Source organism: Saccopteryx bilineata, chromosome 3 (genome assembly GCF_036850765.1).
Source record: "Saccopteryx bilineata isolate mSacBil1 chromosome 3, mSacBil1_pri_phased_curated, whole genome shotgun sequence".
Lineage (NCBI taxonomy): Eukaryota > Metazoa > Chordata > Mammalia > Chiroptera > Emballonuridae > Saccopteryx > Saccopteryx bilineata.
The window spans coordinates 295,801,057-295,825,630 of NC_089492.1; the positions used below are offsets into that span (position 1 = coordinate 295,801,057).

Here is a 24,574-nt window from a genome sequence, read left to right on the forward strand (position 1 = left end):
AAAGATGTAACTGGTGTCAGGTGTATGTTCTACAGGGAAAGCCACTTCTGTGGACATGACACTGTCTTACTTCTCAGGAGGAGAGCGAGGGTCCCTCCAGTGAGGCTTGAGTAAAAAGACTGCTGGTCTCCTCATGGGCACAGCCTCCACTTTGCTCCGGGATTCTCAGAATCCTCTCCATGAGTTTTCAGAACAGTCTCCTAGGAGCCACAGGGAAACTGGCTCTGAAAAGCACCCTCCTGTTGCAGAAGGGAGTTGAGGCTCCAGCCAGTGTCATCCTCTTCTGCCCTAATGTGTCTCCCCTCCCGCTTGGCCGAGGGCTGCAGCCAGCACACACAGAATCCTCCGCCACATGGCCATGGTCCATCTCGTGGGTCTTCCCTCTGGAGTCCCCCACGTGTCGGCAGGCATGGTTATGAGGACCCCCATGCCCATTCTCACGTGCAAAGGTGTCTATTATGTACAGAGAGCGGCGAGCGGCACCCGTCTCCTAAGCATCCGTCAGTGGTTCACACTCATCCCCACAAAAGCGCAGTGGCCAATGCTCCCAGAAGGAGCCTCCAAGGTCATCAGTCCTTCCTGTGGCTGCTGCTGGGTGTCCAGTTTCTTCATCCACATCCACGTTCCTGCGACAGTCACTAATTCACAGGATAGGCAAAACGATGCTGACAGCGAAGGTAGGCAGTTCTGTGCGGCCCCCAGTCCCAATGAGGGCACGGCCATCGTGGCCATCTCCAATGCCATATTCATTGTCCTCATGGTCTGGCCCAGTGTCTGCATGGTGCTTCTCCTGCACGGACACCATCAGAGATGGAGGCATATTCACAGCCCCAGGGGTGAAGAGCACCCACACCATCCTGATGCTGGTGGTCACCTTTGTCACCTTCTACGTGCTGAATTTTATGTTTATCTGGTCTACAGTGTGTCCGTAAAGTTATGGTGCACTTTTGACCGGTCACAGGAAAGCAACAAAAGATGATAGAAATGTGAAATCTGCACCAAATAAAAGGAAAACCTGCCTGACCAGGCGGTGGCACAGTGGATAGAGCGTCGGACTGGGATGTGGAGGACTCAGGTTCAAGACTCCGAGCTTGCCAGCTTGAGCGTGGGCTCATCTGGTTTGAGCAAAAGCTCACCAGCTTGGACCCAAGGTCTCTGGCTCGAGCAAGGGGTTACTCGGTCTGCTGAAGGCCTGCTGTCAAGGCACATATGAAAAAGCAACCAATGAACAACTAAGGTGTCGCACCTATATGTGCAATGAAAAACTAATGATTGATGCTTCTCATCTCTCCATTCCTGTCTGTCCCTGTCTATCTCTCTGTCTCTCTGTGAAAAAAAAATTTTTTTTTTTAATTAAAAAAAAAAAAAGGAAAACCCTCCCAGTTTCTGTAGGATGATGTAGCAGCATGTGCGCATGCACAGATGATGATGTAACACCGTGTATACAGCGGGGCAGCCCACGGCCATGCCAGTCGAGATGTGGACGGTACAGAGGAAAGTTCAGTGTGTTCTGTGGCTCACTACATTCAAATCCGTGACCAAAGTGCAACATGAATGTCAGCGCGTTTATAACGAAGCACCACCAAATAGGAATAACATTACACGGTAGGATAAGCAGTTGAAGGAAACCGGCAGTTTGGTGGAGAAACCCTGTTCTGGTAGGCCATCAGTCAGGGATGAGTCTGTACTACAGAGGCTATACAGAATCGCTACCTAAGGAGTGCTAAAAAATCTGTGTGTGAGCCCACATCGAACTGCCCTGAATAGGTTTGAAACTGGGAGGGTTTTCCTTTTATTTCCTTTACGGACACACTGTATATTGGATAAATGAATACATAAATAAGTAAATACTGGGTCTCAAGAATTGAGTAAAACTGATATAAGAAAGTGCCTCAAGTTTACCCTGCAATTCTCTGTGCTCCCTGGCACATTGCTGCATGAGCGCGCGCGCGCGCGCGCGCGCGCACACACACACACACACACACACACCCCGGAATATGCATGACCCAGTCTGTAAACATTGGATAGACCTTACTCCATTTGACCCTCACAACAATCTTGTGTACTGGGCACGTATTATCTGCACTTCACAGCTGAGAAAACGGAGGCCTAGGGTGTTAAGAGAGTTGCTTAGACCTAGGCTGGCAAGGAGGTGAAAACCGCCTTCGGCCGCCAGACCAGGAGGAGCACAGGCTACAGCGTGGCTCCACTAGGCGCCCTCTCTGGGGAAATGGCCTCTGAGGACCAGAAGTCTCCCGGGAGGGGGTGCGCAGTCAGGCCTGTGTTTCAGAAAGATCCTTGTGATGACTGCAGAGAAGGGATCAGAGAAGACCGAACTGGGGACGGGGCCGACAGCGAGGAGGCTGCCAAGACAGGTGCCCTGGCTGGGCTGGGACAGAGGACCAAACCCAGCAGCTCCAACAGAAGAACTGGCAGGATCCGGGGGTCACTGCCTGGCGAACGAGGACAGAAGGACGAATGTCCCGAGTGTGACTCCAAGGTTTCTGATCTGGAAAAAGGTCTAGCGAGGGGAGGGGCGCGCTCTCGGTGCATTGACCAATGATGAGCGAGACGAAGCTAGTGCCCACCCAGCAGGGAGGGGTGCAGAGCAGCACGAGATGGGGCGGGGCCGGTTCAGGCAAGGCCTCCAGGCCTCCAGGAGGAGGCAGCGTCTCAGGTGAGGTATCAGCTGAGCAGGGAAAAGAGGGAGTGAGGGAGGGTGTGCGGGCAGGGGGAACCTGCATGGAGAAAGGTCTAGCGAGGGGAGGGGCGCGCTCTCGGTGCATTGACCAATAACAAGCGAGAGGAAGCTAGTGCCCACCAGCAGGGAGGGGTGCAGAGCAGCACGAGATGGGGCGGGGCCGGTTCAGGCCTCCAGGCCTCCAGGCCTCCCTCCAGGCCTCCAGGCTCACATACCTCAGAGCCTGCACAGCTCAGTGATACAGGGCTCTGAGTTGACACACCTCAGAGCACACACACCTCAGCCATCTACCTTTCTACCACCCACCTCCAAGAGCACTGAAACTCCAACTCTGGTGCTAGTGACTGAGGGCTGCCACCAGAAGTGGCTCGTCCCCTGGCCTGCTGGCCTACATGGGGTGGGAGGAGGGCTTTGTGCTTGCAGAGAAATGTGGCGCTGCCTGGGGCGGGGTGGTGAGACCCGGCATGTAAAGGGGATGAGGTGTGGGCAAGCCCCCACCCGTGCCCACTAGAGCTCTCATTTCTCCTCTACATGGATGCAAAATTGGCATAGATTCCATAATACACCCAGGTTTTAATAAAAAAAAATACTGTACAGTGTGTCCGTAAAATCATGGTGCACTTTTCACCGGTCACAGGAAAGCAACAAAAGATGATAGAAATGTGAAATCTGCACCAAATAAAAGGAAAACCATCCCAGTTTCTGTAGGATGATGTGGCAGCATGTGCGCATGCACAGATGATGACGTAACACCGTGTATACAGCGGGGCAGCCCACGGCCATGCTAGTCGAGATGTGGACGGTACAGAGGAAAAGTTCACTGTGTTCTGTGGCTCGCTAAATTCGAATCCGTGACCAAAGTGCAACATGAATGTCAGCACGTTTATAACGTAGTGCCACCAAATAGGAATAATTACACGGTGGGATAAGCAGTTGAAGGAAACCGGGGTTTGGTGGAGAAACCCTGTTCTGGTAGGCCATCAGTCAGTGACGAGTCTGTAGAGGCTATACGGGATAGCTACCTAAGGAGTCCTAAAAAATCTGTGCATGAGCCCACATCGAACTGCACTGAATAGGTATGAAACTGGGAGAGTTTTTCTTTTATTTGGGTAAATTTCACATTTCTATTGTCTTTTGTTGTTTTTGACCACTCAAAAGTGCACCATTGGCCCTGGCCGGTTGGCTCAGTGGTAGAGCGTCGGCCTGGCGTGCAGTAGTCTTGGGTTCGATTCCCAGCCAGGGCACACAGGAGAAGCGCCCATCTGCTTCTCCACCCGTCCCCCTCTCCTTCCTCTCTGTCTCTCTCTTCCCCTCCCGCAGCCAAGGCTCCATTGGAACAAAGATGGCCCAGGCGCTGGGGATGGCTCCTTGGCCTCTGCCCCAGGTGCTAGAGTGGCTCTGGTCACAACAGAGCGATGCCCCGGAGGGGCAGAGCATCCCCCCCCCCCCCGGTGGGCAGAGCATGGCCCCCTGGTGGGCGTGCTGGGTGGATCCCGGTCGGGCGCATGCGGGAGTCTGTCTGACTGTCTCTCCCTGTTTCCAGCTTCAGAAAAATACAAAAAAAAAAAAAATGCACCATGACTTTACGGACACACTGTATTACTGTTTTCCTACATTTGCATCTGTGGTTGATACAGTCCTCTCATGTTTTAGCTTTTTGTTTTCCCACCATGAGCCCCTTCCTGCTGATCCTTAGAGGTCCTAGAACTCCTTCTGCTCCTGAGTTGTGAAAGCCACGGAACGGGTAAATGTGTGGAATCAGCTTCTACGCCAGGGGTAGTCAACCTTTTTATACCTACTGCCCACTTTTGTATCTCTGTTAGTAGTAAAATTTTCTAACCGCCCACCGGTTCCACAGTAATGGTGATTTATAAAGTAGGGAAGTAACTTTACTTTATAAAATTTATAAAGTAGAGTTACAGCAAGTTAAAGCATATAATAATAATTACTTACCAAGTACTTTATGTCAAATTTTTGCTAAGTTTGGCAGAATAAATCTTTATAAAACAACTTACTATAGTTAAATCTTTTTATTTATACTTTGGTTGCTCCACTACCTCCCACCATGAAAGCTGGAACGCCCCCTAGTGGGCGGTAGGGACCAGGTGACTACCACTGTTCTACACCCTCCATAAATACTGTATTTAGTAATCGTTTACTGATTACCCATTTTGTAAATTGTTATTTTTATAAAGAATACATAAGATCTAATTTATGACTTTAGCCATTTCTGAGTGTGCAAACCAGTGGCATTAGACACATTCAGTGTTGTATGACCATCACCACAATCTTTATTCAAAACTTACATATCACCCCCTACAAAAAGTCTGACCGTGGAGAGTAACTGCCCTTCCCCCTCTCCTCCCAGCCCCAGAGATCCTCAATTGTACTTTCTGTCCCTATGAACGTACCTGTTCTGGGTACTTTGTCTCAGTGGGACCACAGAGAATTTCTCCTTGTGTCTGCCTTATCTAACTAAGCACAGTGTGTTCAAGGTCATCCCGTGTCATAGCAGATATCAAAATTCTGTTCCTTTTCAGGGCTAAAGTCTCTTCTTTCCTACATATATCCTACATTTTGTTTATCCATCACCTGTTGATGGACACTTGAGTCCCATCCCCCCGTAGGCCATTGTGAATAATGCCGCCATGAACACAGATGTACAAACATCGGTCGAGTCCTCACCTTCATTCCTTAGTCTACCCCCCCCATGGGGGAAACTGCTTTCCTGTGGTCGTTCTATGTTTACCCGTCAGAGATATCACCAGTGTTTCCCTCCCCCCAGCTGCGGCACCGTGTCACGTGCCCACCAGTCATGCACGGGGTCCCAGTCTCTCCACATCCTGGCCGAAACTAGGTTGTGTCCATTATTCTTTGTGTGTGTGTGTGTGTGTGTGTGTGTGTGTGTGTCCATTATTCTGATCACGTTCATCCTAGCAGGTGGGACGTGCTATCTCCCCACGGTTTGGGGGTTTGCATGTCCCTGGGTGACCAATGATGTCGAACATCTTCTCCTAAGCCCCCTGACAGTGTGTGTGTGTGTTTGCAAAAGTGCCTCCTCGCCTGACCAGGCGGTGGCGCAGTGGATAGAGTGTCAGACTGGGATGCAGAGGACCCAAGTTCGAGACCACGAGGTCGCCAGCTTCAGCGCGGGCTCATCTGGTTTGAGCAAGACTCCCAGCTTGGACCCAAGGTCGCTGGCTCAAGCAAGGGGTTACTCGGTCTGCTGTAGCCCCATGGTCAAGGCACATATGAGAAAGCAATCAATGAACAATTAAGGTGTTGCAAGGAAAAACTAATGATTGATGCTTCTCATCTCGGTTCCTATCTATCCCTCTCTCTGTCTCTGTAAAGAAAAAAAAAAGTGCCTCCTTGAGCCCTGCGCCCGGTTCTGTATTGGAGTGCTTTTGAGCACGTCTGCTGGGAGACAGGCCTGCGCAGAGATCCAACCCATTCCGCCGCCGCTGCAGTTTATGACATTTTCGTTAATTTGAGTGTGTCACGCAAACAACGTGATTTCCTCTACAATGCTTTGACTGTACGGTGTTCAACTAGGATTAGCCATGCAACGGAGGCGTGAATTGGCCCACCGGGACCAATTCTCCAAATGTCAACCCAGAAATGACTCTGTGACAGTCACAGCCTGCTGGTCTCTCGCCCGTGAAAGCTGTGGGTTAGGCCAAGTGGTTCAGCCCATGAGCGCAGCCTGGTGGCCGTCTTCACAGTCACACCATCCTCCATAGGGGAACAGGAGGGGGATTCTGGGAGTGGGACACCGAACCCCGGACTCTGAGCCACTGTGGCAAGAAGACAAGGTCGTTCCCTAGGTGTGGGCAGGTGACGACGCTGCACGGTTTTCTGTGCTTGAAACTGAAAGCTGTGAAAGGTGTGTTTTAAGGGGCACTTGTTACACAGTGATCTTTGAAATGACAAATGTTTGAGTTGATATAAAATACTGTGGATGATCCATAAACTAAGGAGAATAAAAGCATGGCGACATACTCACGGGGGGACCAAGGACAGCAGTAAGAACAGTCCTCGGGTAGGGGCGGGGGGGGGAGTGTTGGAAACCCATGGGAGTGAGTGATGTCCGAGGTCAGGCACCGTGGGCTATCAGGTGGCTGAGCAGGGGTCACCCTAGTCCCACAGAGAACCAGTTCAGGGAACGAACGTTCTAGAGCACGTGTGAGTGGGAGGGGACGAGGTGGGGGGGGTGCGTGTCCTGTGACGGCCTGTCCCACACGGTGGCTGAGGCTCCTCAGCTCCAGCCTAGGAGAACCCCCAGGACTCGCCAGGCCTGTCTCTGGTATTCCCTCCTGCGCCCCCCCCCACCCCCGCAGCCGCAGGTAGCATGCCCTTCCGCACCCTGGTCCCTGGACCCTCAAGCCAGACCCAACCCGGAGCCCCGTGGCCCAGTTGCCTCTACAGGAAAGCCCTTGGCGGGCATTTGTCCACCCCAGCCCTGGTCTGAACCGGACCCACATGACCTGCCCAGCAACCAGGACAGGCGCGAGCGTCTCAGCCCCGAGCCCAGTATCTGACCCGCACCAGCGCCTGAAAATGCAGTTGGAGGAAAACCACGGAGCACACATGGCGGCAGCCAACCGACGACGCAGCAATGACCCTTCTTGTGACATCCAGATGGGATGCGCCCCTGCAACCCGACGCTCAGGCCTCATGGTGGGGGACCTTGACCGGCAGCCCCAGGGAGAAGGGTGGCTGACACATCCAGTGCAGGAGGCGCAGCGGGCGGCGGGGACTCGAGCTCCTGACCGTCCCTCTCTTGAGTGGACGCGCCTGGACGGAGCGCGGGCACCAGGCCTCCCGTGCGCACGGCCGCCACATCCTGTTCTGTCCTCTTCTCCCAGTCACACGCAGGGAGCCCGAGGAAAGCTTCACCTGGAGCCCTCCCGCTGGAGGAAACCACAGTACCTTTGACCACCTTCCCGGGTCTCCCTAAAGCAGAAGGCGACTCCGAGGCGGGAGGCACCGGGAATAGTCGATGGCTCCCCGCTCCTGCCAAGGGGCTGCCAGGACGGCCACAGCTGGAGCTCTGCGGGAACGCGCTCCTTACAGCACAGGACCCCACCCTCCTGGGAACTGAGTCCTGACCGGGACCCTGGGCCAGCCGCCCTCGCCCTCGTGGCTCACTCCCTGTGGTCAGCCCAAACCACCTTCCCATCAGCCCGGTCTGCAGAAGGGTGACTATGGGACCCCCAGCTTTGCCCGCACGTGCCTACTACCCATGCCATTCCTTTAGGGTCACACGCCACCACCTCAACCCTGGCCTTCCGTGGCCGGCCTAGCTGCTACCTCTGACCTGGAACCCAGTCCTCCCCCACTGCCTGTCCCCTCACCTGTGCCCACTGTCTCCTGGGCAAGAACAAGGTCTGGCTGGGTGTGGTTGCCCAACCTGACTGCCCAGACGGGCGGCACCTGGCCCTGAGCAGCCGCCACCCCACCTGGCTCAGCGTGACCCCACGGCTCTAGCTCCCAAGGGGTTGGGAGATCAGACTTCTGAGAGAGGGTACTGCCTTCACAACCTAGGTCCAGGGTGAGGGGTTGCCTGAACCCCCCAAAAGAACTCGGAAGCCACGCCCATGAGAATTGCCATTTATTCCTGGAGTTGCCAAAATCATCACCAAGGATTCACCAAGGGCGCAAGGGGCGAAGGAGGCTCAAACACTGATTGAGGGCCAGTCAGGAGTGGGAAGAGGGGGGCGGGTCGCAGCTGTCCCTCCCTGTCTCATGCCGCGGGATGCACAGGTCCTACTCTGGCCGGCACCCTGCGCATCCCCCACATCCAGTGTCTCCTGGGGAGGCGGGGAAAGGTGTAGTGTGAGTGGCCCCAGGGGGGAGGGTGCTGGGGTCCGCTTCACATGCACTCACAACACTGGTGTCCAGGGGGCAGAGGAGAGCTGTTCCAGGCCACGCCCCTCCAGCCCTGGCTTAGAGGAGGAAGGGATTAGTGTTGGGGGCCGGGGGGCCCGAGGGCATCATGGGGGGCAGGCCTGGGCCCCCACCCAGGGGAGAGATGTATGTAGGTGGCACCCCCGGGCCCGGGGGCCCGGGGCTGAGCCGGAGCTGGTTCAGGGTAAGCGTCGCTGGGTGCGCTGGCTGGAAGGGGTTGGTGACAGAGGGACCTGTGGCCGAGGCTCCTGCAAGAAAAAACACGAATTTGAGTCCCTCTCTTTTTCAGGGCTGTGTAGTATTCTATGGTGAGAATGTACCGTCAGTTAGGGGACTGGCACTTGGGCTGCTTCCAGATCCGGACAATTGTAAATGACACTGCAGTGAACACAGGCTTGAGCTTTCTGTCCAATCCCTGTCTGGGTTTCTTCAGATAAACTCCCACAAGTGGGATCCCTGCATCCTAAGGCAGTCCCAGCTTTAATTTTTTGATCTAACTCCATACCACTTTCCGTAGTGTCTGCACCAGAGGTGGGGGCTGGGGGAATAAGGATTTAGCAAAACTCGCGGAGGGGGAGGTAAAAGAGGGTCAAGGGGAAATCAATGGTGACAATTAAGACTTGATTTGGGGTGAGCACACAATGTCGTGCACAGGTGATATATTACAGAATTGTGCAACTGAGACACCTATGTAATATTATTAACCAACGCTACCCCACCAAATGCAATCAAAAAGGAGAGAGGGAGAGAGAGAGAGAGAGACAGAGACAGAGGCAGAGGTGCAGGGCTGGCAGGGGGAGCAGCACTCCGGAGGCCACACTTACCGCTCGGCAGGAAAGGGTTGGAGGCCTTGGCTCCTGGCAGTGTGGGGCCCGGCCGAGTGACCAGTGAGTCCAGGTCTACAAGGGCTGCATTGGGCCCCAAGAAGGACTCCGGTGTCTTCCGTGTGGGCGGCGTGGGAGTCGGGGTGGCTGCGGGCGGGGGGCTCCCCATAGCCTCAGCCAGAGAGCCTCCGACGCCGCTCATGTTGAAGGCCCCGGGGCTGGGGGGAGGCCCCTCCCCAGTGAGCAGCTGCAGCTCCCCTGCAAGGAGCAGAGGGGCTCAGGGCAGAGGGGCAGAGCCTGGGGCCACAGCCAGGAGGGTCTGAGGCCAAGGGGCCATGGTGGGAGGAACACCATGCGACAACCTCTGGAGCAGCAACCTCTGTGAGCTGGGTCCCGCCTCCCCAGCTCACAGACCAAATAAGATTGCACTGGGGGGGGGGGGGACAGATAGGGGGACCAGCAGCCATTCTGGGGCTAAATGACGTCAGTTGGAGCTCTAACTTTTTTTTAGATAGTTGATTTAGGTATCCTAACATTAAAAAAACATGCACACAGTAGAGCGTCAGCCCAGCGTGTGGAAGTCCCGGGTTTGATTCCCGGCCAGGGCACACAGGAGAAGCATCCATCTGCTTCTCCACCCTTCCCCCTCTCCTTCCTCTCTGTCTCTCTCTTCCCCTCCCGCAGCCAAGGCTCCACTGGAGCAAAGTTGGCTTAGGCGCTGAGAATGGCTCCATAGCCTCTGCCTCAGGCGCTAGAATAGTTCCCGTTGCAACAGAGCAACAGCCCAGATGGGCAGAGCATCATCCCCTGGTGGGCATGCCGGGTGGATCCCGGTTGGGCGCATGCGAGAGTCTGTCTGACTGCCTCCCCACTTCTAACTTCAGATAAAAAAAAATAAAAAAATTTTAAAAAAGCACAAATTGTTATGAACCAAAGGCCCGGGAGAATGAGACTGAAGGCTGGGTAGGGATCTAAGGGAATCCCAGAGGAGAGGCGAAAGGATGGGTGCCCCACCTCTCCCTGCAGGACCTGTCAGCCCCAGGGATTACTACTTCTGTAAAAGTCCACCTCACTGGAATAGACAAAATATATGAGACAGAAGAGGTGATCACCGCTGGTGGGAAAATGGACACCCAGCATGTCCTGGTAAGATGCTCCAGTGAGCCTGACTGGCGGTGGTGCAGTGGACAGAGTGTTGACCTAGGATGAAACCCAGGACCCAAGTTCGAAACCCCAAGGTCACCACCTTGAGCCCAAGGTCGCTGGCTTGAGCAAGGGGTCACTCACTCTGCTGTAGCCCCCCGGTCAAGGCACATATGAGAAAGCAATCAATGAACAACTAAGGAGCCACAACTATGAGTTGATGCTTCTCATCTCTCTCCCTTTTTGTCTCTCTCACTTAAAAAAAATAAAAATAAAAACAGGTTTGGATGAGAACCCCCATCATGGCAGAGACAAACCGAAACCAAAGATCACCCACCAGACAGAAGGAGCCTACCGCCCACCAGGAAGCAAGCAAGTGCTAACAGCCCTGGGAGAAGGGACATGTGTAAGCGCACAGCCCCAACCCCGACATTGGGAGACACACATACACACACACACACACACACACACACACACACACACACACGGAAGCATCTGAGGCTTCTACAACACACTCATGAACATTCCAGAAACCAGGGGGTTCAGAGGCCAGAGGTCAGCATTTGGGAAAGCCTGAGAAACTTCTTTACTGTATGTACTTTTGCAACTTTTCTCTAAATCTGAAATTACTTCAAAACAAAATTAAAATTTCTTTTTAAAAATAGAGCAAGGATAACCAATTACACCTCATTAAAGCTAAGTATTTTGTTTTTTAAAACGGGCGCTGGGCCTGAACCGAGACTGCTGTACTCATCCTGCTGACCTCGGACCCCGGTGGGGCGGGCATCCAGGGGGTACAGCGAGCCTGGGTGGGCAGGCACCTACCTGTGCTGCTCCCTGAGGCCGACAGGGCTGTGCGCAGCCGGTCAAAGTCAGAGAATTCATCAGGCTCAGTGTCAAAGCCCCCGACCACTGTGGGGGCAGGATGTCCACTCAGCTCCCACAGAGGCAGCCCCCCGCCCCGCCCTCCTCAGGAACCAGGGCACCGGGCCCTTCACTCTGTGCTCCAGCCAGTACCTGCAGTGCCATTGGTGCTGGGCTTGGCCGGTGACCCCCCCCAGGGGTCGGAGAAGGCTGGGGCTGGAGCCCATGGATCAGGGGCTGGGGGCCCACCAGCTCGGGCCCGACCTGAACAAGGAGGTAATGAGCCAGGCGGCCACCCATGGCCACCCCCAAGCACAAGCTCCTCCGGGTCCTCTCCCCTCCTGACCCCTCCACCCCCAGACCATCCCCCACCCCCTCCGGGTCACACCCTCCCCCACCTGTCTCAGTCACACTGTCCCGCCAGGATGACAGCCTCACCGACAAGTCCCCAGACCAGCCCGCCCCTCCCCGCTCCCCTAGACTGTCTCGTGCGTCCCCTCCTCCGTGGGGCCCCTGGCTGTACCCAGGACTGCACCCTGGACCTGGGGGTGACACTCACTCTCCGAGCTCCCCCAGGGGTCGGGTGTGGGCCCCTCTCCAGCGGCAGCGGCTTGGCTCCCACCCCAAGGGTCCACCGGGGGACCCACAGGGGCAGCAGGCCTCCAGGGGTCCCCAGAGGCCGGGCTCGGGGCCGGACCGCCCCAGGGGTCAGCAGCAGGAGGCCCCCCCCAAGGGTCCGAGGTGGGGTTGGCGGTGGGGATGGCAGCGGCCACGGGCGCTGGGCCCCCCCAGGGGTCTGAGGCCGTGGTAGGCGCCGGAGCTGTGAACACGTCGGCAAGATCCATGAGGGACGACTGCAGAGAAAGGGTGAGAGGTGAGTAGACAGGGGATCAGGGGGACCAAGGAGGACAGCGGGGGGGGCAGGGCGGGGCAGGGGAGCAGGCACAGGAGCCCGGGCAGTGGCTGGGTGTGCAGAGATAGGAACGTGGCCCACGCGGAGAACCCGGTGCCCAAGCACAGCAGTGGCCCTCCCACACCCCGCCCGTCCCACCCACCCTTGAACAAGAGTGGACAGAGGCCCAAGACGCCATGCACAACTGACGAGCACGCCTAGCCTCCGAACCAGGTCGGCATGAGCATGCACGGCCGGGGCCCAACACGCTCAACACCGTCCAGTCCAGACCTCCACGGCTGCACATGCGCACAACTGCGCGCTACACACCTCCCCGGGCTGCACATGCGCACAACCTTGCGCTACACACCTCCCCGGGCTGCACACGCGCACAACCACGCGCTACGCACCTACCAGGACTGCACATGCGCACGACCTCGCGCTACACACCTCCCCGGGCTGCACATGCGCTACACACCTACCAGGGCTGCACATGCGTACGACCACGCGCTACACACCTCCCCGGGCTGTACACATGCGCACGACCACGCGCTACGCACCTACCAGGGCTGCACATGCGCACGACCTCGCGCTACACACCTCTCCCCGGGCTACACATGCGTACAACCACGCGCTACACATCTACCAGGGCTGCACATGCGCATGACCTCGCGTTACACATCTCCCCGGGCTGCACATGCGTACAACCACGCGCTACACATCTACCAGGGCTGCACATGCGCATGACCTCGCGTTACACATCTCCCCGGGCTGCACATGCGTACAACCATGCGCTACACACCTACCAGGGCTGCACATGCGCATCACCGCACGCCCCCCCCCCACATCTCCCAGGACTGCACATGCGCACCACCGAGCGTTCCCACATCTCCCAGGACTGCACATGCGCACCACCGCCCACTCCACACCTCCCAGGGCTGCACACGCTCTCTACCACACCTTCCAGGGCTGCACACGCACCCATACACACTGCCCTGCGCCCTGTGTGGACCCAGGTGACCAGATCCTCCTCTCTGTAGAGGTAAAGGTGACCACCCCAACCCTCAGGACGGGAGGAGCCGCAGAGGGGACCAACACATCGAGGCCCCGCAGCCCCCGGTTCTTGAGCTTCCAGATCCTTGTTCAAGCCCATCAGGCACAGGGGCCGTGAGCCCCCTGCCACCCCCACTGGGAGGGGGCCCAGTTCCCACCCCGAAAACGTGGACCAGCCTTGTGATGCGTGGCCACGTCCCGGGAGGCCCGCCGCGCTGTGAAGACACCTAGGACAGCGCAGCGGCCAGGGCGAGGAGGCCGGAGGAGGGGCCGAAGGAGCAGGCCCGCGTGGACGGGCCGGGCGGGTGGCGCGCCCGCACCCACCTCCTCCTGGCCGCCAGTCTCGCGCTTGCTCTCCTCGATGGCCATCTGCAGCCGCAAGTCGTCCCCGCGCCGGATCCGCTCCTCCTGTTTGGGCCGCGAAGGCGGGCGGCAGAGGAGGGTCAGAGTCTCAGTGACCGCACCGCCCGAGAACCCTCTCCCCCCCAGACAAAGGCAACTGAAAATTAAAATGGGACACGGACGATGTGTGAGATGGGGTGGGACGCAGGCCACAGGCCACAGGCCACAGGCCGGGGTGAGGGGTGGAGAGGACGAGGACACGGAGAAGCAGGGTACTGCACGGGTGGGGCTGTCAGGGCCCCGGCCTCCGTCGGGGGGAGGGCAGCCCTGGCGACCGGGGGGAGGTGACCCGGCAGCATGGCGTCCTCTGGGGTCCGTCTTCACAAGGCCGACAGCCACAAATGCTACAGCATGAGCGTGTGTCCACGAGGGATAGGCCGGTGTGGGTGGAGGGGTAGGGGGGGAGCTTCAAGAAGAGTCAGGGAGGCGGGGGTCCTGGTGAGGGTGTCGGCGCCTGAAGGGCGGGGGGAGACTGCTCTGACCTTATCGTGCTCCTCACGGCTCAAACTAAGGGCCAGCTGGAGCTGGACGTCATCCTCAGGGCCGCAAGACTGGGGCTGGGGGAGAGAGAGTGTGAGGGGGCGGGGTGGGGGGGCCGAGAGAGGGAGAGAGAGAGAGAGAGAGAGAGCGCGGGAGAAGGGGAGGGGGAGAGAGGGAGAAAGAAATAGGAAGAGAGAGAGAGACACGGAGGGGAGGGGTTGGCAGAGACACAGCAAGAGAAACAGCGACATAGACTGAAAGAGCCAGGGTGAGACAAAGCCAAGGACAGGGAAACGTTTGGTCCCCAAACAGGTAAGGGGTTGACAGAGATGCACAGGGTGGACGAGCACCCAGGGACAGGACGGGGTAGAGGCAGGCGACAGGGCCTGCTGCAAGCAGAGGGAGACGGAGACAGACAGAGCAGGCCTCCGAGGGAGAGGGGCGGGCGCGGGCCGAGGGCAAGGCATGGAAATGGAATGGCAGAACAGAAGTCAAACCCGGCGCGCTCCCACCAGGCCGGTACCTGGTCGGCCTCTTCCTTGCTCATGGCCAAGGCCAGCTGGAGCTGCAGCTCCTCCTCCCCGCTGCTCTGGGGCCACGCCTGCTCCGCCTCGGCCGGGGGCCCTGAGCCCACCGCTGCTGCCGAGGACGCTGGGTGAGGGGAGGCCGGTGAGACGCATAGAAGACCAGGGAGCCCTGGCCGCCCCCAAGACCCCATCAGACCCAGAAACAGGTTCCCCAGGAGTGGGGGAGAGGACTGTAGGAAGCCCCTGTGACCTGGGTGGGTTCCTGCATCACTGGGGCCCGGCTGCAGGGCAGAAAGCCCCCAGCAGGCCCCGGGTGTGGAGACTGGGCCACCAGACCACTACAATCCTTGCCACTTCCATGGGCCCAAATTTGGGGAGGCACAACACCTGTGTTCTGCCCCATCTCCCAGGCGCACCCACCCCGTCCCATCCTGGGTGGCCAGCCAGCACGGAGACAGCACATTGCCCTGGATGGGCATGCCCGGCATGCTGCCTTGTACCTCTGACCCAAACACCAGTCACCAAGCTCAACCTCTCTCACCAGCAGCTTCGTAAAATTTAATGGCAGACACCGCCACCCCCACTGCCCCACGTGCCAGGGGGCCGTCCCTGACCGCGGGGAGCCCTTGCAGAGGGACTGTGGGCACACCCGGTGAGCCACTCCAGGGCCCACGCCAAGGGTGTGCATCACAGAGAGGGAACAGATGGAGCCTGCGCCCAGGTGCGGAGGGCAGGGCACAAGGTAGAGGGAACGGGGAGCTGGGCCCAGGGCCTCACCGGTGGCCGTCTGCGCCAGCTTCTCCTTGGTTTTGAGCGCGTGGGCGCGCTCCTCCCGCAGTCGGTCGTCGTCGCGCAGCAGGGCCACCAGCTGCTTGGCCTTCTCGCGCACGTTCACGCCCTGGTCCTTGCCATCGCGGTCTACATACTGGAAGTCCTTCAGCGTCTGTACGGCGTACATGTTCTCCTTGCACTGCTGCGACACGCGCTCTGAGCCCGTCTTGATGAGGTATTCCATCAGCGTCATGGCCTGTGTGTGGTGTCGGGGGGTGCTGGTCACTCATGCTCAAGCCAGCACCAGTCACGTGGCCCGCCCACACGAGGTGGCATGGACGCACGCCCCACCAGAGGCGCCCTAAGTGTGTATCCCAAGTGCACACAGCGCCAAGAGGCACCATGTGTGACCCCCACCGGCAGGCATGGGACAGGCAGCTTCACACAGAAGCAGGCGTGTTGGCCAGTGCCCAGGGGACCCAGGGTTTCTGCCTGAGGACAGCTGACCAGCACTGTGAATGCAGTCAGCACCCCTGCCCCCAAACTCCACACTTTAGGAGGGTCAACAGCTCGGCCTGCAAGCTCCATGGGCCTCCATAAAAGGACCAGAAAGGGGACAGGGTGGCTGCACTCACCCAAGCCCTGGGCACCGCATGGCACAGAGCCAGCCTTTCAATGAAACAGATCTATTAGAGCGCGGCAGAAACTGACTAGCGCCCAGCCCACGGTCTAGCACCCCTGTGTCTGTCCCCGCATCTGTCCCTGCACCGGCCTGCCTCTATCCCGCATGAGGCAGGCTAAAACAGCCATCACTGCAAATGTGGAACTTTGCACCAACGGGCTAAGGGGGACATTGGGGCTCTCTGGGCACAAGCACAAGAGGACAGGGCAAAGCAACAACAGCTTTTGGTGCTTTCTGCATTTTATGATGTGACAACAGTCTTTTCAACAAGTTAGAATTTAGTGGGATGGAGTGGAATGGGGGAACCAGGCACAGCCTTTGTAGTCCCAAATCCCAGCGGGTTTTGGGGGACTGGGCACAAGGAGGTGGCCCCTTCCAGCCTCTGGAAGGCCGTGGCCACCAGCCTTGGGAAGAAGGCGCCCCTTAGATTCTGCAGATGACAACATGGACTTCCCGGAGCCTCAGAAACTGGCCCAGGAAACAGCGGGCGGAGGGAGGGGCAGCACTTGGGGCAAGCCCTAGGAATGGCTGTGAGGTCTCCCAGGGAGCCCCGCTTGGGGTCACTAACATGTCCCCCATCCTCAGGGGGCTGGCGCTGGCCCTGGACCCTGGCCTGGCTTCCCAAAGGTATGTCCGCACTATTTGCCTCCGTAATCAGAGGTTAGTCTTTAACTGGCCATAAGGGCATCTGAAGGTTGGAGGAGAAAAGACAAAGTCACACCCACACGGAGCAGGCACCAGAACACCTGGCCAGCCCTGCTCCACACTACGTGTAACACCCCCCATCCCGCCGGGGCGAAGGGCACACTAGTCACGTGATGTGGGACCGGCAGGCACCAGATCAACAGCCCCATCCCGGTCCGGTCCAGGTCGGGCCCTGTGCCAAAAGAATCCTGAAAGTTTTCTCTAATGTCAGAGCTCTTGGGACTTTGGCATTGCAGTAAAAAAGGGCAGTGAACTCAGAAGTAACCCAAACGCCCAGCACGAGTAAACCGCCACGGAGTCATGCGAACGGCCGCCTGGGGGTGGCGGCCGTCCTGGACATGACGGGGCACAAAGGGAACGGAGCTCTAGAACTATCTCAGCCAACGGAAGGCAGGGCCTGCTGCCTGGGTGCTGGGAAGCACCCTCCACTCCCCGCCCCTGGGAGACGGCCCCGCAGGGGCGAACACCCGCGGGAGTGAGTCGGGTTGCGCATGCGCGACCCACCGATGCAGGCCGCAAGGGGAAACGGAGCACGCGTTTTAAAAGCGGGCAGCTAGATAACCCAGCGGTCTCCGTGCACTCTGAAGGTAGCCTGGGACACCAGTGTGAGGGTTACTTTAAAAAGCCTGCTGAGGCCCTGGCCGGTTGGCTCAGCGGTAGAGCGTCCGCCTGGCGTGCAGGGGACCCGGGTTCGATTCCCGGCCAGGGCACATGGGAGAGGCACCCATTTGCTTCTCCACCCCCCCCTTCCTCTCTGTCTCTCTCGTCCCCTCCCGCAGCCGAGGCTCCATTGGAGCGAGGATGGCCCGGGCGCTGGGGATGGCTCCTTGGCCTCTGCCCCAGGCGCTGGAGTGGCTCTGGTCACGGCAGAGCTACGCCCCAGAGGGGCAGAGCATCACCCCCTGGTGGGCAGAGCTTCGCCCCTGGTGGGCGTGCCGGATGGACCCCAGTCGGGTGCATGTGGGAGTCTGTCTGACTGTCTCTCCCCATTTCCAGCTTCAGAAAAATACAAAAAAAAAAAAAAAAAAAAAAGAAGCCTGCTGAGGGGCCACGTGGGGAGCATACTGGTTTCTTGGAAGCGGGGTCCTGCCCTGACCACTTGACCCTGCCCCACCAAACAGACGCAGCCCAGATGCAGGGGCCTGGCCGCCAGCTGATAAAGCTTTATTGACAGAAAGTAGGGGCTCGAGTTGGCCTGTGGGCTGTAATTTGTGGCCGAGAGTCCGCATTCCTGGGACCAGGCAGGTGACACAGCTAAGTCAAGGGGAGCTCTGGGGTTCCCCTCCCACTGTCACTGCATGCTGGGGACCCAGAGCATCTTTGTGCCTCAGTTTCCCCTCCTGGAAAATGGAGATGGAAAAAGGACCTCCCCTGTTCTCCGCCCACACCGCCATTTCCCCAGACGCTGCTCAGGAAGAACCTGCCGTCCTGGCCCCTCGAGATTCTCTGCCCCTCACACATCTGTCCCCACACCCCACCCAGCTCCTCCCTAGGAGTAGCCCTCGGGGCCCCATCCCTCTCCATCACCTGCATGCCAAGGCTCGCCTGGAAGTGATCAAACTGACTCATTGAGTCAACTGACTTGCTGACCCCATCGGGGTTTGCCGGAGCACAGCCACGGCAAATAGGCCTCAGGTCCCTGCCCTGATGAGTGGTATGAGCTCTCCAGGCCTCTGTCTGATCTCAGGGGACACGGAAGCCAGCCCAGCCTCTACAAGATAGAGAGCCCAGTAGGTGCAGGCCCCAGGCCACATCCAGGAGGCCAGGGCTCATTCGTACTGTTCACGGCCACACACGGAACAGGCCAACCCGCAGTTCCTGTGGAAATGGCAGCCAAAAGCCTCACCAACAGTTCTGGGCGGGATCTACACAGGAGAAAGGTCCAGGCACAAGCCTGAGGACACGGCACCCGGAATGGGCTGGGCCACCCACCCCCAGGTCCTGCCTTTGGCCACTTCCTTATGGCAGAAAGGGGGAGGGGGAAGGGGACCCCAGGCACCCAGAGCAACAAATGGGAGCCCAGCGCAAAGCACTGTCTGCAAATGCTGCATTCCCTGTGCCCAAAGCCTACAGTCCGTCTGTCCGTCTGGTCACTAGATGAGGGTGTGTGCATGTACCTCTGGGCACCAGCCAGCGACCCCCTTCTGTGGGCCATACTTATCAAAACGACACATACATGCATCCTGTGACCCAGAAATTCCACTCCCCGAAAATGGCCAACATACAAGGTCACTCCTCGGCAGTAGTGTTAATAACAGCCAGTCGCAACAATTACGACCAGCCCATCCCGTAAGCGGTTCCACACTCATTTAAAAAAATAAAAATGCCAAAAAATCTTTTACGTCCTGACTTTAACATATCGACTCTGGGAATCTATAAAAGTGAGTAATATTTGAGTCTGCAATTCCTGTCATTTTAGGACACGTATGTACATGTTCTGTAGGACACATGGGAACGCGGAACATGGACAACATTTACCATATATTGACCCTGTTCCAGAACTATTAATAAATGTATTCCACATTATCTGTTTGTTTTTAAAAATACCTTTGGAATTTGGTTTCATTTTTCTATTTAAACGTGGTGTGCAGCCTGACCTGTGGTGGCGAAGTGGATAGAGCATCGACCTGGAACGCTGCTGAGGTCACTGGTTCAGAACCTGGGCTTGCCTGGTCAAGGCATATATGGGAGTTGATGCTTCCTCCTCCCTTCCCCCTTCTCTCTCCCCTCTCTCTAAAAGTCAATTAACAAAATCTAAAATAATAATTATTATAAAACCGGTGGGTGTGTAAATGACGTACAATGGAAGTCGCCATCTCTAACACACAGCTCTGAGTTCCAACAACAGCACATGGCCACATAAACACCTGTGACCGAGGGCCGTGGCCCCACACGCCCCCGGGGGGCTGCCCATCTGCTTAGACCTACACAGACAGACAAAGGGCCCCGGAGGAAATCAAGGCTTCCGAGGCGGCTGTCCCGGACGGAGGGACCAACCCTGTGCACCTGCTGAGGCCTTTGTGGGTACGTGACTCCCTGGGAATGGGCCACTTCTTCACAAACAAGTTTCAAGTCATCAGGATCAAAACCCTAAAGCATTTCCACATATGGCCACCGTTCAACGAGAGAGCGAGGTCATGGGAAGATGCAGAACTCTGGCTCCTCTGGAAGGCCAGAGAGGTCGGCCGCAGCCTGTCCCGAGCACCGGCCCGCGTGCACTGGCTGGAGCCCCACGCCCACCCACAGGGGTCAGCGTGTGACACCGCGGCCCAGGAGACGCCCACCTTGTAGACGTGCCGCCAGTTCTTGCCGTGGTCATTGAGACGCTTCCAGATCATGCTCATGATCTCCGAGAAGGCCACCACATTGTAGGTGAGGTCGGCGATCTCGGACATGAGCGAGCTGGAAGGGCCCCAGGGGTCATTGCTGGTGGCCTCGCGGACCTTGATCTCGGCCTCCGAGTAGTTGTGGACAATGTTTTTCATCTGGCGCCGCAGCGACGAGGTGGACATGGTGGCCGGTGGCGGTGCAGGGAGCGGACCTCCTGATAGCAGACGGAAGCGTGACCAGAGGAGGCAAGGGGGCGGCAGAAGTTGGCAAGTCACCACATCTGAGGAAAGGAGAAGGGAGGACCTCAGAAACGCATGTGGGACCCGGGCTGCCCAGCCTGAACCCATCCCACTCCCCTTGTGGGGTCCCCCCTGGCAGCAGCCAATTCAAGGACGTGGTCCTAACAGTGACCCAGAACATTCTGGCCCTTGTCACCCTCCATCTGAATCACCCTGTCTATTTCGGTTCCTCAAACGTGCCCAGCGCCTTCCTGCTCAGGGCCTCTGCTCAGCCAGGCAGAGTGTGCAGCGACTGATCCTGGCCCCAAGGACACACCCCAGCTCAGCACTTCCTGGCCTGGCTGGCTGGGTGAGCCAAGAACTCCTGCACCTCGGTGTCTTCCTCCATAAAAGGGGGCTCTCTTCTCGTGTAACCCGGGAAACTGAGGACCAGGAAACAGGAAGCAGGCCATCAGCATGGGTGCTGTCACGAGCTGGTCGCCCGCACCCTGCTCTCTCTCCCTCAACCTGGTCACTAGGTCAACTCCCACTTTCCTCAAGGGTGCTGCTTAAACTTCCCAGATCTTAAAACAGCTGAGCACCAAGGTCGCAGTTCCAGGGTGGCGGTGAGGGCCCTCCCTCCTGAGTGACACCTTTGGCCTGGCAGTTCTATATTCACTTGTCTGACTCTGGCCCAGGCCAACCCACCAACCCCATGGGGGCAGAGACCGCGTCTGTCTGGACCACGTGGCTTTTCCCATCGGAGGCGCTGGCCCGGAAGGGCCTTTCAATGAACTGGAAGGAAGGGAAGGGGGAGGGCAGGAAACACCTCTGGAGTGGGGTGGAGGGAACAGAATCCACAGCAGACACAAGGACACACCAAGAGAGGAGGCAAGGAAGGGAGTCAAGATACAGGGTGGGGCGGCAGCAGCTTCGGAGAAAAGAGATAAGGAGAGGAACAGCACAGCCATGGGCTGCGTCCCAGATGCCTGCCAGCCAGGCGTGGGCTATCTCACGGAACACTGTGGGGTGGTCTGCGTCCTTCGCGCACATGCCTTGGGCCTGCAGAGGCAAAGTGTTTCAGCCAAGGTCACCTGCTAAGCCTGGCAGCACAGCACAGACTCCAAAACTTTTTTTTTTTCTCATTGATGTGAGAGAGAGAGAGACAGAGAGAGAGAGGAGGGAGAGAGGAAATGGGGGGAGTGGTGGAGAGCGAGAGGAAAGCATCCACTGGTTCTACTTAGTCGTGCGCTGACTGCTTCTCATTTGTGCCCTGACTGGGGATAAAACCTGCAAGTGCGACCTTGGCGCAGCGGGACGATGTGCTATCCACGGAGCCACCTAGCCGGGGCCCAAAACTTATATTGTGTGTGTGTGTGTGTGTGTGTGTGTGTGTGTGTGAGAGAGAGAGAGAGAGAGAGAGAGAGAGACAGAGACAGACAAAGAGACAGACAGGGAGAGAGATGAGAAGCATCAATTCTTTGTTGCTGCACCTTAGTTGTTCATTGATTGCTTTCTCATTTGTGCCTTGATGGGGGGGGGGGGCTACAGCAGAGCGAGTGACCCCTTGCTCAAGCCAGTGACCTTGGGCTCAAGCTGGTGAGCCACGCTCAAGTTGGTGACTTCGGGGTTTCAAACCTGGGTCCTCTGCGTCCCAGTCCGACACTCTACCCACTGCACCACCGCCTGATCAGGCCAAAACTTATACTTTTTACATGGAGATGAAGGTAAGGGCAAACAATTGGGAGAGCGACAATCAGGCCGATGGTGACAACCCCAGCAAGCACTCACCAGTCCTGCCCCTACGCCCCTGAGTGTTAGACACATAGTCACTCAATCCTCACAAGTCTGCGACTCACAGGCACCTCCGGAGGCAGGAAACCGAGGCACAGGGAGGTTGACTTCCCAGCCCCAGGGGACACAGGCGTGTGCATCCAGAGCAAGCTGAGCACCACCATCCATGGCCTCTCCAGGCCACCACGCCCAAAGACATCTGCAGAACCCTCCCACAACCTGAGGCCATGACCTGAGGCCCAAGCACTTGGGGAAGTAGGTCAACAGTTGAAGAGAGATGACCACAGTGCCACAACCAGAGACACCTGGATAAGAGATGATGGGAGAAAACAGAGGAAAGAGAATGAGAGGGGGTCACAGAGAGCACACGGGTAGGGGAGAGCTACCCAGAGATGCGGTGACACCCAGAGAGACAAAACCAGACACAGGTACAGAACCCAAGGGGGAGGCTGGAGGACAAAGAGAAAAGTAAAAGGACATAAAAAGAGGCAATTAGCTGGGACTGAGAAATGTGAGCCAAAAGACATGGGATAGAATATATAAAGAAGAAAGAAAAAAAAGGAAATGTGGGTGCAAATCCCGGACATCAGCCTCTAACAGCAACTTCCACTGAGAAGCAAAGGGAAGCACCCCTTCCTGGGAAGCTTGCTAAGGAAACAAGACCGGCACATAACGTGCCTGGGGCCCTGCCCTACAGATAGTAGGTGCTCGGTAAGGTTGGCTGCTAGTATTCTTATCATCAGAGAAAAAGCCCAGGACGCTTGCACAAGACAAGACACACCATCTCTATCCTGTGTATTTGCATTCAAACGCGTTAAACACACACACACACACACACACACACACGAAGCTTCACGCATGAAACTAAGCTTTTCAAAAGACGTTAAAAGAACAATGACTCGAATAGAATAAAAAAAAATAAAAGAGAGTGGTAGGAAGGCAGAAACATCGGTGAACGGTGGGAAAAGCAGGGCTGACGGTGGTTTAATTGAATGACACACTTGCCACATGCCCGACAGCACCAGGGGCACGTCTGCAGCAGCGGCCCGTCCTTCAGAGTGCACCGCGGCCCTGGGCGACCCTAGCAACGGGCGACGCGCCCCTGGCTGGTTGCTAGGCTGGGACGCATCGATGGAGGGGGGGAGTTGGGAGAAGGCGGCAGCAACGTCGCAGGCGGGCCGCGAGGTCGCGAAGCCCCGAGCTGCATTCAGCAGCCGACTCTGAGGCCTGGAGGCGGATCGGAGCGCGGAGCTCCGCGGACAGGGGCGCCTGAGGGGGTGGGGGGCAGAGGGAACGCGGCAGACATGACGAGGTTACAGAGAGGGGGAGGGAGGAGAGGAAGAGGGAGAGGAAGAGGGAGAGGGAGAGGAGGAGGGAGAGGGAGAGGGAGAGGGAGAGGGAGAGGGAGAGGGAGAGGGAGAGGGAGAGGGGGGGAGAGAGAGAACGCGCGCAAGCGCTGGCGAGCCGAGGCCGCGCACGCCCAGAGCGAGCCGCAATTATGTACCGTGGCCACCAGACACGAACAGACGGACCCACGGGGGCAATACTTTGTAAAAATAAGAAAAATAAGGGAAAAAAATACACAAGGAAACAGACACGGGCGCGGGCCAGGCCGCGGCGCGAACAGACACGCCGGAGACGGAGAATCCGGTCAGCGCGGAGACACGAAGGCCGCGGAGGCGGCCGGGGGCCGGCACCAGTCCAGGCCCCGCTCACCTCGGCCCCGTCACGCCGGGCTCCGGGGGGTCATGGCGGGCTGCCCCTGGCCCCCGCTAGGCCTCGCTGTCGCGGGGGGCGCGCGCTGAGCCGCGGGCGGCAGACACGAAGACCTGCTCGAGCGCAGGCGCGAACGAATGGAGGGCCGGCCGCACGACGACGGCCCCGCCGGCCTGGCGCCCGGAGGGTAGGGGAGCGCGAAGAGCCGAGCGGGCAAAGGGGATCCACCAAGCGGACGGGAAGCAACCGAAAGAGGCGACGGACCGGAAGCGGAAGCAGCCGCAGGCCCCGCCCGCCCCCCCCACTCGCCGGCGTAGCGGCCCCGCCCCGGCGTGTCGTCACTTCCGGCGCGTCGGGCTCAGGGGCTAAGTACTACCCGTTACCGCCGCACCACGGGACGCGCGCCCAGGTCGAGGGCGCCGCCTTGTCCCGACCCCGTCGCCGCAGGCCGGCACACCCCCCCCGCGGCTGCGCCCGATGCCCGGCCCGAGTACGCGGCGGCCAAGTCGAGTGGGTGCTCCCCCTGAAGCGAGCCAAAATGACCAGGGTGCCCGTGCCCACG

General features: G+C 58.0%; 1 protein-coding gene across 4 annotated transcripts; it reads right to left on the reverse strand.

Moving 5' to 3' along the window:
* Positions 1-8,298: 8,298 nt before the first annotated feature.
* Positions 8,299-24,286, reverse strand: EPN1 (epsin 1). Of its 4 annotated transcripts, XM_066270944.1 has the most exons (12): positions 24,013-24,285; positions 20,736-20,945; positions 20,239-20,564; positions 15,574-15,823; positions 14,793-14,920; positions 14,272-14,346; positions 13,712-13,795; positions 12,002-12,296; positions 11,596-11,706; positions 11,404-11,490; positions 9,436-9,693; positions 8,299-8,859 (listed from the first exon to the last, which is right to left on the reverse strand). In XM_066270944.1, exons 3-12 carry the CDS (start codon positions 20,464-20,466, stop codon positions 8,651-8,653), a joined length of 1,725 nt encoding a protein of 574 aa, XP_066127041.1. In that variant the 5' UTR covers positions 20,467-20,564; positions 20,736-20,945; positions 24,013-24,285; the 3' UTR covers positions 8,299-8,650. The 4 variants fall into 4 exon arrangements, with proteins under 4 accessions (XP_066127041.1, XP_066127040.1, XP_066127042.1 ...); XM_066270943.1 differs by lacking the exon at positions 20,736-20,945; XM_066270945.1 differs by lacking the exons at positions 20,736-20,945; positions 24,013-24,285 and adding an exon at positions 23,801-23,990.
* Between the last annotated feature and the right edge of the window lie 288 nt (positions 24,287-24,574).

Coding starts and splice junctions, on each gene's coding strand:
- EPN1 (XM_066270943.1), bottom strand. CDS start 20,466: ATGTCCACCTCGTCGCTGCGGCGCCAGATGAAAAACATTGTCCACAAC. Junction 13,796..14,271: donor GCCGTGAGGAGCACGATAAG/GTCAGAGCAGTC, acceptor CGGCCCAAACAG/GAGGAGCGGATCCGGCGCGG. Junction 12,297..13,711: donor AGACTGGCGGCCAGGAGGAG/GTGGGTGCGGGC, acceptor CTTTCTCTGCAG/TCGTCCCTCATGGATCTTGC.